Here is a 14085-nt window from a genome sequence, read left to right as displayed (position 1 = left end):
GATTTTTGTCTGTTTTGTTCACTGCTGTATCCCCCGCACCTAGAATCAGTATCTGGTATGTCATAGGCACCCAATAGTTATTTGTTGGATAGATGCGTACGTAAAAACATTTAAACCTTATCAAATGAAGAGTAAGGCTTATTTTTTTCTGCCCCATCCTCAGAGGTAATAGATTTCCTACTACCCTTCCAGAAATCTTTTCTGCATATAGAAGAATATATGTACAATAAACCTTGTATCCATGTTTTACATCCAGAGGAGAATAATATACATTATGTTGTGTGGCTTACCTTTAAGCTGGAGATCTTTTCATAGCAGCACACACTGATTTACCTTTACCTCTTTTTTTTTTTTTTTTTTTTTTTTTTTAATTTAAGACAAGTTTCGCTCTGTTGCCCAGGCTGGAGTACAGTGGTGTGATCTCGGTTCACTGCAACCTCCGCCCTCCGGTTCAAGCAGTTCTCGTGCCTCAGCCTCCTGAGTAGCTGGGATAACAGGTGTGTCACCATGCTGAATAATTTTTGTATTTTTAGTACCAACGGGGTTTTGCTGTGTTGGCCAGGCTGATCTCAAACTCCTGACCTCAAGTGATCTGCTCGACTTGACGTCCCAAAATGTTGGGATTACAGGCGTGAGCCACTTGCACCTGGCCATACCTCCATTTTTTAAATGGCTGTATAATATCCCACAGCTTAATACTTAAAGAAAAAATAAATTGCTTGCCCAGTCTGAAAAATGGAAAGCCTAATGACAGTGAAATGCCTCTGTGCCCACGCCCTTTTCATTTACGCCCGTACTCGGGTGCTCCTCAGTGGTTTCCAAAGACTATGATAAGACAACTCAGCAGCGTTTCCCTTCAGGCGCTTTGATAAGTCATTTTACTTTCAACAACTAAACGAAGTTTCCTGGGAAGACTTTGAAAGTGTGGCGTAAATAAGAAAATGAACAAAACAAAACTTGACTTGAGCAATCTTACAATCTCCCTAAGCTGCGTGGAGCCGCCCAACTGAATAGACAAGGGAAGTGCAGGTGGGTTTGCTGTGCAGATGCTGGAGTCCCCTGGGCCCCTCCCTCCAATCAGATTACTGCCCCGAGCTTTTTCTATACAGAGATTTGGGGGTTTCCACTACTGAGGTCTCTCTGGGTCTCAGGGAGTAGAGGGGTGACCCCGGTCTACGAAATGCATTAATGTCTGTGGTCATGAAGTTCTCCGTATTTGTGTCCACCTGAATCAGCAAAGCTCCATCTCTCCAACCTTTTCCTCTTTAGAGAATAACCATTTCGGCCCGATGCAGTGGCTCACGCCTGTGAGGAGTGAGCACTTTGGGAGGCCGAGGTGGGAGGATCATGAGGTCAAGAGATTGAGACCACCCTGGCCAACATGGTGAAACCTCGTCTCTACTAAAAACACAAAAATAGCTGGGCATGGTGGCACGCGCCTGTAGTCCCAGCTACTCAATAGGCTGAGGCAGGAGAATGTCTTGAACCCACGAGGCAGAGGTTACAGTGAGCCGAGATCGTGCCACTGCACTTCAGCCTGGGTGACACAGTGAAAACTCCGTCCCCTTCCACCAAAGAAAAACCAAAACCAAAACAAAAGAAAACAACTATTTCTTCGATCATGGGTCCAAATGTAATAAAAACTATCAGGCTATAATACCAGAAGGCTCAAGGGGGAGTGGAAAGCCTCCAGTTTCAAAGGGAAACTTTGAAAGTCCAGAAAAAACTGGATTGATTCTTAAAGTAGTGTGTGAAGGTGAGATACATTCCACCAAAGGCATTTAGGTGTCACTCCTAGGAGGGTCTCTGGAGAGCAAGTGCGCTCGGGCATGTTTTATGTAATATCTGGATGATGAGGGAAAGTTTTATGATTATAACTATTGCTTAAATAGTATCTCCTGAAACCACAATGAAAAAAGACAACGCTCTGTTCTAGGTTTTAATTGCTAAAAGGAAGACAAAACTGTCATTCTTGGTGTGGTTGGTTCTTAGACCTATTGCTGTCAGTAAATACTGAACAAATGAAACTACAGATTCATTTCAAAATTTCAAAAGATTCCTGGGCCACAAATGAAGCCTTTCCCTTTCGTGTTCAAATGATATTTATTTATTTTTATTTTTTGAGACAGAAGTCGGCTCTGTCACCCAGGCTGGAGTGCAGTGGCTGGATCTTGGCTCCCTGCAACCTCTGCCTCCTGGGTTCAAGCGATTCTTGTGCTTGAGCCTTCCGAGTAGCTGGGACTACAGGCATGTGCCACCACGCCTTGCTAACTGTTATATTTTTAGTAGAGATAGGGTTTTGCCATGTTACCTGGGCTGGCCTCAAACTCCTGGCCTCAAGTGATCTGCCCAACTTGACCTCCCAAGTGCTGGGATTATAGGCATGAGCCATCTCACCTGGCCAACATTTCAAGTAAGTTGAAATTCAGGCCTACTAGGCCCAAATATCTCATTATATTTGGGGTATCTAACAAATCTTTACTCTTGCATATTAACAGTAGACATTCTGAGATTATAATGCCTGACATAATTGGGATGCAGAGAAGAGGAAAGGTGACCATTTGCAGGAGAGGAAAACAGGGACCATCTGGTGAAGGGTTGGTTCCAACAAAGTCCACAAGTTTTCATTATGTTTCATCTTGAAAAGGCAAGGGGACACAGGAGCTCTCTGTAGGATTTCTTATCACTGCATGTGAATCTAATTATCTCAAAATTAAAAACATAGTTAAAGACAGGGGAGAAACTTTTTGGAAACGGAACTTTTGAATATTATTACTTTTAACCATGCAGCCCCTTGGGGGCTAAAGAAGGCACAGGTTGTTTTTTTGTTGTCCTGTGCAGGGGGAAAATGAGCTTGGGATGATGAGCTTCTCTTTTATTTATTTTTTTGAGACAGAGTCTTGCTCTTGTTTTCTAGGCTAGAGTTCAGTGGCGCAATCTTGGCTCACTGCAACTTCCTCCTCCCAGGCTTAAGCAATTCTCCTGCCTCAGCCTCCCCAGTAGCTGGGATTATAGGCACGTGCCACCACACCTGGTTAATTTTTGTATTTTTAGTTCGAGATGGGGTTTCACCATCTTGGCCAGGCTGGTCTTGAACTCCTAACCTCGTGATCCATCTGCCTCGGCCTCCCAAAGTGCTGGGATTACAGGTGTGAGTCACTGCGCCTGGCCTGAGCCTCTCTTTTAAGTGTTTAAGCTTCTGAAATGGGTTCAGTCCATGCTTTCCTCTCCCAATCCAGTAATATGGAAGCTTCAGTAACTTCCAATTTAAGGAGGCAAGTCCAAGCACTTTTATTCTTATCACCACCAGTAATATAAACAGCCATTTTACTTTGGAAAGCTGACCAGGAAGAAGGCTCCTTAGAAAATGGTTTTGGAGTCAAAAAGTAACAATTTAAGATTCCCACTACTTCCCTTGTAAGTTCTGTTTCTGGACGGTAACATTCTTTCCTTGAAGGACATTAGGGCCAAAATGGGCAAGGATTCCGAAATTGTTGAGATTGCTTCATCGAGTGTATCTTCCAACTCTCTTTTCTAAATGGGCTCATTTAGTAACACAGGCTGCTTCCTTTACTTGAAATGCCCATCTCTTGGTTACCCTCCCAAGCAAACAGAAACACCAACCAGCCAGCCCGGAAACATCTCATTCTCTAGCCCAGTGGCTCCCAAATTCTTGAGTCTCAAGATCTTTTTCTACACTTAAAAATTAAGGATTCAAGATGGGCACGGTGGCTCACGCCTGTAAGCCCAGCACTTTGGGAGGCCGACGCTGGCGGATCACGAGGTCAGGAGTTTGAGACCAGCATGGTGAAACCCTGTCTCTACTAAAAATACAAAAATTAGCCAGGTGTGGCGACGGGTGCCTGTAATCCCAGCTACTCAAGAGTCTGAGGCAGGAGAATTGCTTGAACCTGGGAGGCAGAGGTTTCAGTGAGCCGAGATCGCACCACTGCATTCCAGCCTGGGCGACAGAGTGAGACTCCGTCTCAAAAATAACATAACATAACATAACATAACATAACAACATAACAATAAAGGATTCAAATCCCAGCACTTTGGGAGGCCAAGGTGGGCAGATCAGTTGAGCCCAGGAGTTTGAGACTAGCCTGGGCAATGTAGTGAAACCTCGTCTTCACTAAAAACACAAAAAGTAGCTGGACATGGTGTTGCATGCCTGTAGTCCAGCTACTGGGGAAGCTGAGGTGGGAGGATCACTTAACCCCAGAAGGTCGAGGCTGCAGTGAGCTGAAATTGTACCACTGCACTCCAGCTAGGCTGACAGAGCGAGACTATCTTTAAAAAAAAAAGAAATTAAAGACTTCAAAGTACTTTTGTTTACATCTGTTAGTTTATCTAGTTATGTACCGTATGTGAAAATAAAATTGAGAAACTGGCCGGGCACACTGGCTCATGCTTGTAATCCCAGCACTTTGTGAGGCTGAGGCAGGTGGATCACAGTCTGGCCAAGATGGTGAAACCCCATCTCTACTAAAAATACAAAAAATTGGCCGGGCGTGGTGGCATGTGCCTGTAATCCCAGCTAATCGGGAGGCTGAGGCAGAGAACTCCTTGAACCTGGGAGGTGGAGACTGCAGTGAGCTGAGATCGCACCACTGCACTCCAGCCTGGGCGACCGAGTGAGACTCTGTCTCAAAAAACAAACAAACCAACTTTAAAAATTGAGAAATTTTAAAAATATTCATCAGCTCATTTAAAAGGAATAAAACAATGTGGCACGGTGGCTCACACCTGTAACGCCAGCACTTTGGGAGGCCAAGGCAGGAGGATCACTTGAGCTCAGGAGTTGGAGACCAGCATGGGCAACATGGCAAAACCCCATGCCTACAAAAAATACAGGTGGACATGGTGGCGCCCACCTGTATTCCTAGCTACTTAGGAGGCTGAGGCAGGAGGATTGCTTAAGCCCAGGAGGTTAAAGCTGTAGTAAGCCGTGATTGTACTGCACTCCAGCCTGGGCAACAGAGTGAGACTCTATCTCAAAAGAACAACAATAAAAGAGAATAAACCCATTACATGTTAACGTAAATCCTATTTTTATGAGAAATACCTATATTTTCTAAAACAAAATTAGTGGTAAGTGTGGGATTGTTTTAGTTTTGCAAATCACTTTAACATCTGACTAGATGATTGCTGGATTCTTCTCTGCTTCTGAATCTTCTGCATTCAGCCTGTTGTGAGATCACATATCATGCAGCCTCTGGAAAACACTGCACACAGAGTGCACTGTTGGGAGAAATTGACATTTAATTGCTATAAAAGTAGTTCTGAGGTCAGGTGTGGTGGCTCATGCCTGTAATCTGAGCACTTTGAGAGGCTGAGGTGGGAGGATCACTCAAGCTCAGGAGTTTGAGATCAGCCTGGGCATCAAGGTGAGACCCTGTCTCTACAAAACTTAAAAAACTAGCTGGGCGTGGTGGTGCACGCCTGTGGTTCCAGCTACCGAGGAGGTTGAGGTGGGAGGATCGCTGCAGCCCAGGAGTTCGAGGCTGCAGTGAGCTTTGATGGCACTACTGCACTCCAGCCTGGGCGACAGAGCAGGACCGTGTCTAAAAAATTTCTATTTTTGGGTCCCTTGAGTCTTGGGACGCCCTCTGCTCTACTAAGGTCCCTAGCGAACCACTGTTTTGAGCACTGTTGTGGCCTGAGGCTGAGGTAATTTCAATGGTGATGGTGTTGAGGCCCAGGTGATGTTCATGACCTCCTCCTGTGTTCCCATTGCCCCTGTCCTGCTGCTGCTTGTTTGTGAACCCGGCTAGGCTGAATCTCTTGAAGGAAGACACTCAATTTTATTCGCATTTCTTTCAATTTAAGTAAGTGTTTTAATTGTAAAAGTAACATAGAGGCCGGCGCGGTGGCTCACGCCTGTAATCCCAGCACTTTGGGAGGCCAAGGCGGGCGGATCACTGCAGGTTGGGAGTTCGAGACCAGCCTGACCAACATGGAGAAACCCTGCCTCTACTAAAAATACAAAATTAGCTGGGCATGGTAGCGCATGCCTGTAATCCCAGCTCCTCTGGAGGCTGAAGCAGAAGAATCACTTGAACCCGGGAGGCAGAGGTTGCGGTGAGCTGAGATTGCGCCACTACACTCCAGCCTGTGCAACAAGAGTGAAACTCTATCTCAAAATAAAAAAAATAAATAAAAAAAGCGGTATTACAGCTATATTATAGATAATAGACAATTTAAAAAAACTCACTTATAATCCCCCACGTCATTTCTTGGGTGTACATATCAGTCTTTTTTTTTTTTTGAGGTGGAGTCTTCCAAGTAGCTGAGACTACAGGCGCCTGCCACCTTGCCCACCTAATTTTTATATTTTTAGTAGAGACGGGGTTTTGCCATGTTGGCCAGGCTGGTCTTGAACTCCTGGCTTCAAGTGATCTGCCCACCTTGGCCTCCCAAAGTACTGGGATTAACAGGCATGAACCACCGTACCGGGCCTGTATCGGTCTTTTTTGAAAATGCAGTTTTTTTTTTTTTTTTTTGAGACGGAGTCTCCCTCTGTCACCTGGGCTGGAGTGCAGTGGCGCGATCTCAGCTCACTGCAAGCTCTGCCTCCCGGGTTCAGGCTATTCTCCTGCCTCAGCCTCCCCAGTAGCTGGGACTACAGGCGCCCACCACCACCCTCGGCTAATTTTTTGTATTTTTAGTAGAGATGGGGTTTCACCGTGTTAGCCAGGATGGTCTCGATCTCCTGACCTCGTGATCCGCCAGTCTCGGCCTCCCCAAGTGCTGGGATCACAGGCGTGAGCCACCACGCCCGGCGAAAATGTAGTTTTTTTAGACTTATCATCTCACTTCATAAATGAACACCATAATTTTGGGTATTGCCCCCTCTATCTAGCAATGGGTAAGATTTTCTGTTTCTGATGTCTGTGACTAACATAATATTCTACTACCATAGATGTAACACAATTTACTAAATACCCAATATTAGCACATGTAGGATGCTTCCAATTTGTTGTTGCAGTAAGTACAGTGATCCTGTGAAGAATACCTTCACACATATAGCTTTTCTGGCATTTAGTGTTATTTCCTTAGAACAGATTCCCAGAAGTAAGATTACTGGGTCAAAAGATGCAGACATTTTTTACGGCTTTTCATACATACTGTAAAATTGCTTTTCGAAAGGAATATACTAATTTTACAATGCCACCAACACTTTTAAGAATCCGTTTCTCCACACAAATCGTCATCATAGGTGCTATTAAGAATGCTAATCGATAAAATATTGTCTCCCCGTTGTTAAAATTTTGCAATTTTTGAGGCTCATAAAATTAAAGTTTCTTCAAGAATGAGTGTGTAACACAAAACATTCTTTTGGGACATCTTTATTTCTGGAAAACCTAAGACATTCTTACTTGTGACGACCAGAAAAAGAACACATGTTGTTAGGATTGGCACAGAATTCACTGTGACAGCCAATCTTAATGCCGAAACACTTGAACCAGGAGTTTTCACTTATTTTGCTAGTTGTCACTAACAGTAGCAAAAGGAAAACTAAAATGCGGAAGAAATGTTCTTATTGCAAACCGTACAAGATCACACTGAGGGGCTGGAGCTCTTACATTTAACTTTGCTTTCCTTTTTCTTTTCTTTTTTTTAAAAACAATTTGCGATTGCAGCCTCTCCTTTTGTTTCCGGTATTACCTGCCCAGGAGCAGAACTCCTTACTTTCTCCGGAGAGAGGCCGGTCACTGGGAGCGCTGCCCAGCCACCCGCACGCCCGGCCGCCCCGAGAGCCGCACTCGGCGCACCCCGTTCCTAGGCTCGTTCCCGGAGCACCCGGCGGGCGCCCACCTCCCGGGGGGCACGTGCTCCCGTACGCAGCGCGAGGGCAGCGGGCGCCGGGCTATTTATTCGGAAAAGCCCCGCGCGGACGCCCTGAATTGAGGAGGTTGGGAAACTCGGCTGCCCCGCGCTCCACCCGGGCGGCCGGGGCTGGCGCTTCTCCGCTTGCGGCCGGCGGCCTCATCCTGGGACAGGCATCCATGAGTCATCCGCTTCGCGGGTCACATGGGCAACGTGACCAAAATAAAGTTTCGGTATTTTAAGCCGCCAGAAAAGGGGACAACGGAGCTCACCGGGGGCGGGCGCGGGAGGCGGGCGCAGGCGGGCGGCGCCGGGGCCGTGGGGACGCGGCGCCGAGGGGGCGGGGCCTGGAGGGAGGCGCGCCCCTCCCCCACGGCCGGCAGCGACGTCCGGACTCCTAGGCAGCCGGGTTCCAGGGCGCGGCACCCCGGCGGAGCTCAGCCCCGAGGCTCCCTGCGCTCGGCTCTCCACCGGCGGCGGAGGGTTGCGGGATCCCGGAGATCCCGGCGCGCCCCCACAGCCACCGGGACCCCACGCGCCGGCAGCGGCTTCCCCGGGAACGTCCTTCAGCCCCGGGAGCACGCGGGAAAAGCCCCAGTGCGCCAATGAGCGAGCGCCTTCCTCATGACGGTCACGCTCAGAGGCGGGGCTTCCCTTCGCCGCTCCCGAATTCCGGGAACCCCCTTTGATTGGTCTGGACGGCCTGGGAAACACTGTAGTGACGCCCAATCAAAACGCCACGTCTCAGCCTCGAGGAACTATTCCGTGTCGGGCCCGTCCTGATTGGACAGTTCTTTCGGGCTTTGGCCACTAGGAAGCTTTGTTTGGGTCCGGAAGGCGGGCTTTCCTGGGAGTGGGTGGGGAGGGGGCGTTGATTCTTGACCAATCCTTTCAGTCCGTTGGGTGGTGACCAGCCAATGGGCCGGATGGATAGGACGCTCCTCCCGGAGAGTAGTGAGACCCCTGGTGCGGGGCGATTGGCGACGGGCGCGATGAGTGGCAGCCCCACGGCCCAACGGGCGCTGTGCGTGGGCCGCGGGGCGGGGCCAGGGCGGGTGCGCGGCGGCGGCGGGGTGGCTGGGCCGGCGGCGGCGGCGGTACGAGGCGCGCGCTCGGGGTCCCGGTCGCGAGGAGGAGGAGGATGTGGCGCGCGGAGGGGAAATGGCTGCCGAAAACAAGCCGGAAGGTAAGAGCCGGAGCGCGAGGGACTCGGGGGCGGCGCGGCGGGCGGCGGGACCCGGCCCCGCCGGACATCCCGGGCATCGGCGGCGCCGGGCGGGAGCGCGGGGGCGCGGCGGGCTGGCGGGCGGGCGACCCGGCCGGGGAGGGGGCCGGCGGGGTGGGGGGGCGGAGCGCGGCCGAGTCCTGAGGTGACTCGCGGGGCCGGCGGAGCGCGGCGCCCCACACCCCACCCCCGGGGGCGGGCTGGGGCCGGAGGGGGCGGGGGGCTCGCGGGGCGGGGACCGGGCCCAGCGAGGAGGAGGAGCCGGCGGAGGGCCGGCGCCTCCCCCACCCGGACCGGGCATCCCCGCCGCTCCAGAGCCCGCGGCGCGTCCCCCGCACCCCCGGCGCTGGGTCCGGGGTGGGGGCCGCGGGGCGGAAAGTTTATCCGCCTCGGACCCCCCTGGCCCCGCGCCCCACTGCTCCGGGCCGGTCCCCGTCGGGCGGTAGCGGCTGGCGCTCAGCCCTCGCCTGCCCCCTGCTCTCCGGCGGGCAGGGCCAGACGTACTCTCTTTGGCACCCCGTTCAGCCCCGTGGACGCCTTCCCAAGCGGGCGGGGGGTCCCCGAGCTTCTCCCCGCCAGGGGGACCCCGTCCTGCCGAGCGTCCCTCGGCCGAAGGGCCTCGTGTGACCCCTCCCCCTTCGCTTCCCGGGAAGGGAAGGGGGCCTGCGCAGCATCCCCGCCCCTCGCAGTCGTTCACATCCTACTCTTGCCCTTGCACCCTCACAGCCAGGAGGGTGGGGTCTCCGTTTCTATGGCAAGTGAGGATCTCCACACTCCCTTGCCCTTTACCTTCCGTGACCCCGATCCTTCCTTGGCACAGGGGTCCGTCTGATCCGCTCATCTTCTTTGGAATCTTTTGGGGCCTCTGCACACTCTCCGTTGACCCTTTTTGCCAGGACAAGGGGACTCTGGCTACCCATGTTCTTCTTTCCTCACCCAGTGGATAGTGGGGGCTTGTGCAGCTCTGAAGTCATTTCTAAATAGAAAAGCAGACACTTCTTCCAGATCATGCATACTCTCGCACACTTTGCTGGGTTAGGGTGAGCTCATTTCCTGAATACCCTTTGAGTTGCCCTCTTTTTCTTATGGAGACTACTGGACATTCACCGTGCTCCTTTCCCTGTCCGTGTGTCTACACTGACTTGTTCTCTCTTCTCGGAGTTCCTTGTCTGGGTGAGAGTGGGCGCCCCATAAGATGTAGGGCAGGCTTCCATTGTGCCTAGTGCTTGAGGGAAAAGGGACCAGCCATGCTAGTTGCTCCTGTGTCTGAGAAAGACCGGGGTATATTTTTGCTTCCAGTTGACTCTTGTGTCTCAGGAGGGGGGCAACCTTCACCAGTTGACCCTACCCCACTGGGAAAAGGGTTGTGTGCCCTTGTTTTTTGACGTTTTGATTACTGTCTTCTGTGCAGTGAGAACCAGACTTTGTCCGTCCCACACTCAAGAGTCCTTGAACCTTTCCTGGGTATAAACTTCCCTATTCTTTTTTGAGAGAACTCATATCCTCCTCTGTGGCTTCTGCTTCCCAGTCAGCCATCTTTAGTGAGCCTGTTACTTTGACTTTTTCTCATTTTCTCAAATTGTATTCATGTTGGCTGGGTAAGGAGAAGCCATATGCCTTTCCATTCAGAAAAGGGAGTGTAGACACCCGTGTCGCCCACATGCCATCCTGGAAGAGGTTGCCTGTGTGCTCCTTGTTGTACTAGAACCTTCCTTTGGCTCTGGTGTTGTCTCTGGTGGCATCCAAACATTTCTTTAAATCTTGTAGCTTTCGGGAGAAGGGGGAATTTGAATGTTTTCTGTTTTTGCTGTTCTGGTTCTATTTGGAGAACCAGATCATGATGCTATATTCATTTGTTTACATATACATACATGTAGGCATACACAGATGAAATCACATTCATTACATACACAGTGCACAGGAAGTTGGAAGGGTCAGATGACTGCCTCTACGTTTTGGGTGCATATGGGGCCTTTTATGTGTAATGATATAGATAGATATTAGCGTTGTTGGTAAGTCTTCAGGCTTCGAAGCAGCAGCAGAAGAATCATTGATAAATGGCCAATTCTGACCATTCTTCCGTTTGTAATGTGTACCGTACTGAATAAGCAGAATGACGTCCTGCATGTTCACGAAGTCCCTGAATGTGCGAAGCGTACAGTGCCTGCCCATACGCATCACAACTTTGGCACTCTGAATTTAGAGGTGGTATTCGTTGCCTGATTCTGCATAGAGTGAAAAGTTCTTGATTTCTTTACTGCAGTGTAGGGGAAAGAGATTTCATGTGTTTGGGCAAATGACAGGAGATGGGTGAGAAGAATATGTTTTCCTGTGACAGAAGGAGGAACAAATGACCATAAAGATGTCCCTTTTGTATTTTGACCATTTAAATAATTGAGAGAGGTTGTGAAATTAGCAAAACGTACCTGTGGAAAAGCCCTTGACGCTTCATGAGAGGATGGGGGACGTTATTCTTCGAGTTCTTTTCTCTTGGTCAGGGGAATGATTTCAGCCCTGTGGGCTCTAGTCAGGTGCTTTGCCTCCTCAGGTCTCCCTGCCTCCCTTTCTCCCTCCTTCCCTTTCTCCCTCTTTCACGAAATCCAGAATGGCTGCTAGCTGCTGTCACTCAGCCGGGAAGTCTTACTCCTTGACAGGCTTAGTGTGGAGACTCATCCTCCCCAAGTTCCGTTGGGCTCTGGGGCTTTGGCCTTTAAAGCTCTTTTCTAGCTCGGAGGCTTGCTTTGCCTCAGTTTACTGTGTAAGGAGAAGTGACTCATCGGAGATTTGGTCAGCACTGGTCTGTGACTTCTGGATTTTGCCTTTCAGTTAACATTGAGTCGTCCAGTGGGCCTAATTCCCAGTGTCAGAAAGTAGAGCTTTTGAGCTCATTTTCTTTTTTTTTTTGGTTTTAAATTTTTTTTATGCTGTTTGTATTCTGTGTCTGTAGTCAGCTTGATGGGATTGTGTATTTTTAGGGGGTATTAGTGAACTTCGGAAAAATGAAGAGTTGAATACCTGCTGTCGATGGCGTGGACTCAGCAGAGTCGTCCCGTTTCCAGTGGTGGTTCTTCCTACCCTTCCTCCATGACCCTATGGGGACTTTGGGAGTTTTCCCTGGTAAGCAGGGGTCTCCATGCAAGGCGCAGTGGAAGGAAAAGGGGTAAAGGTTGGTTGGAGGAACACAATTGAGATTATTGTCTGAAGCTGGGCTCTTTTTCTTGAGTTTGATGTGGTTGTGTTTCTGTGTCCCTGGTCTCCACAAATGGTTGGAAATCAGCTTTTTCCTCTTACCCCTGTAGTGCAAAATGCTCTGTTGCAGTTGGGCAAACTAGATGGGTTCTTTGAACCACATAGTTTCATCTTTCTGTGTAACTCTGTTAGAACATGACTCTTTCCTCCCCTTCACCCTTTACCTCCAGTTTTTGGGACTAGGTTGGGTGACCTCTTCCTCCTTTGTCTTTCTGGAGACTTGACTTATCCTGCTTCTGCAAATGTTGGGTTTCTCCATCTCATCGTTGAGTGGATTCAAAATGTTGACATATACAGAGCAACCTCTCCTCAAGGTCAGATTGGGTCAGCTTTTCCTTTTCAAAAGAGTAGTGTTGCTCTTACTTGCTCTCTGAGACATATTTATGCATCCTGCTCAGCTGTGTTTTCTGTTTCCTTAGTTTTTAGGCTCTGGCGGTTTTAGGCTTTCCCCCTGAAATAGTCTCTTCTTTCGGGAGTAGTGTTTAGCGTAGTCTCCCGTTGATGCTAGGTGTCAGCCCATGTGTCCTGCTCGGTTTTTGCTTCTTTGTGACTCGTTTTGAGATAGCCCGTCTCAAAATCTTAACATTGTTTTCCCACTGTTTCATTACTTTGAGCCGTTCTTGCTTTCCTGTTTGGGGGAAATACTCCTTTGTGTGCAGTTGTACTTCTTTCTGCCTTCCTTATGGAAAAAGCAGTAGAAGGTGATTCTCTTATTTTCTTCAGTTCCCCTCATAGTTGTGTTGGTTGCCTCTTCTGTGGGATCTTTGAATTTGCCCTTCTGGGGAGAAGTCCTTTTTATATTTATACTTTCATGACTGAAATCATTCATTCAGGAGACCTTTACTAAGCTTCTGTTATGTACAAGGAGCTGTAGGGAGTGATGTGACTTTGCTTGAGACCATATTGGATCTTGTTAGCCTTTTATATTAATGACATTTCAGTGTATCTTCTCCTTCTTCTTCTCCTCCTTCTCCTTCTCCTTCTCCTTCTTCTTCTTTCTTCTTTCTTCTTTCTTCTTCTCTTTTTTTTTTTTTTTTTTTTTTGAGACAGAGTCTCACTCTGTTGCCCAGGCTGGAGTGCAGTGGCACGATCTCGGCTCCCTGCAACCTCCGCCTTCCAGGTTCAAGCAATTCTCCTGCTTCAGCCTCCCAAGTAGCTGGGATTACAGGCGTGTACCACCTGCTCGGCTAATTTTTTTTGTATTTTTAGTAGAGATGGGGTTTCACCATGTTGGCCAGGTTGGTCTAGAATTCCTGACCTCAAGTGATCCGCCCGCCTCAGCCTCCCAAAGTGCCGTGATAACAGGTGCAAGCCACCATGCGCGGCCTTTAGTGTATCTTAAATCTTGTCTTATATAGTCTTGTAAGGAATTTTTTTTTCTGATTTTTAAGTTTTTGGATTGTTAACTTACAAAGATATAGTGTAATAGTGTGTTATCTTGTTGAACCTTTTTTCCTCCTCTCAGCAGGAGTGGGGGTGGTGAAGAGGGTGGGAGGGTGGACTGAGAGAGTCATTTAGCAGCTTTCTCCCAGACTGTGTGCAGAGTGTGTGTGTGTGTGTGTGTGTGTGTGTGTGTGTAGAAAAAAGTAAAGTCAGCCTTCTTAATCTGATTGTGTAGGTATAACTTTTAGGTCGTTTAGATACATGATTGGTTGGAATGCTTAACATTTGAACAGCAGCATTGCACTAGGCATTCTATAGAACGTAGAGTCAAATTTATTTTTTATATAAGGAAGTGGTATAAAAATATTTTTCTCTTCTGATTAACTGGTACGGTT

The 14085-nt window shown here is 48.9% G+C and overlaps 1 protein-coding gene across 21 annotated transcripts in view; it reads left to right on the top strand.

Moving 5' to 3' along the window:
• Positions 1-8431: 8431 nt before the first annotated feature.
• Positions 8432-14085, top strand: part of CAMTA1 (calmodulin binding transcription activator 1) — a 975525-nt gene continuing 969871 nt past the window's right edge. For 4 of the 21 annotated variants that reach the window (XM_033228541.1, XM_033228540.1, XM_033228539.1 and 1 more), the window contains exon 1: positions 8746-9019. In XM_033228541.1, coding sequence (XP_033084432.1) covers positions 8975-9019 — 45 coding nt within the window. In that variant the 5' untranslated portion in view covers positions 8746-8974. Of the gene's footprint in view, positions 9020-14085 lie in introns of all 21 variants that reach the window. The other 17 variants (XR_004441120.1, XR_004441121.1, XM_033228554.1 and 14 more) reach the window with 13 other exon arrangements.

The sequence above is a fragment of the Trachypithecus francoisi genome, unplaced genomic scaffold (assembly GCF_009764315.1).
Source record: "Trachypithecus francoisi isolate TF-2019V2 unplaced genomic scaffold, Tfra_2.0 Lachesis_group12, whole genome shotgun sequence".
In the NCBI taxonomy this organism is placed as follows: domain Eukaryota; kingdom Metazoa; phylum Chordata; class Mammalia; order Primates; family Cercopithecidae; genus Trachypithecus; species Trachypithecus francoisi.
Note: the sequence above shows the minus strand (reverse complement) of the source record. Positions and strands in the feature narration are given on the sequence as shown.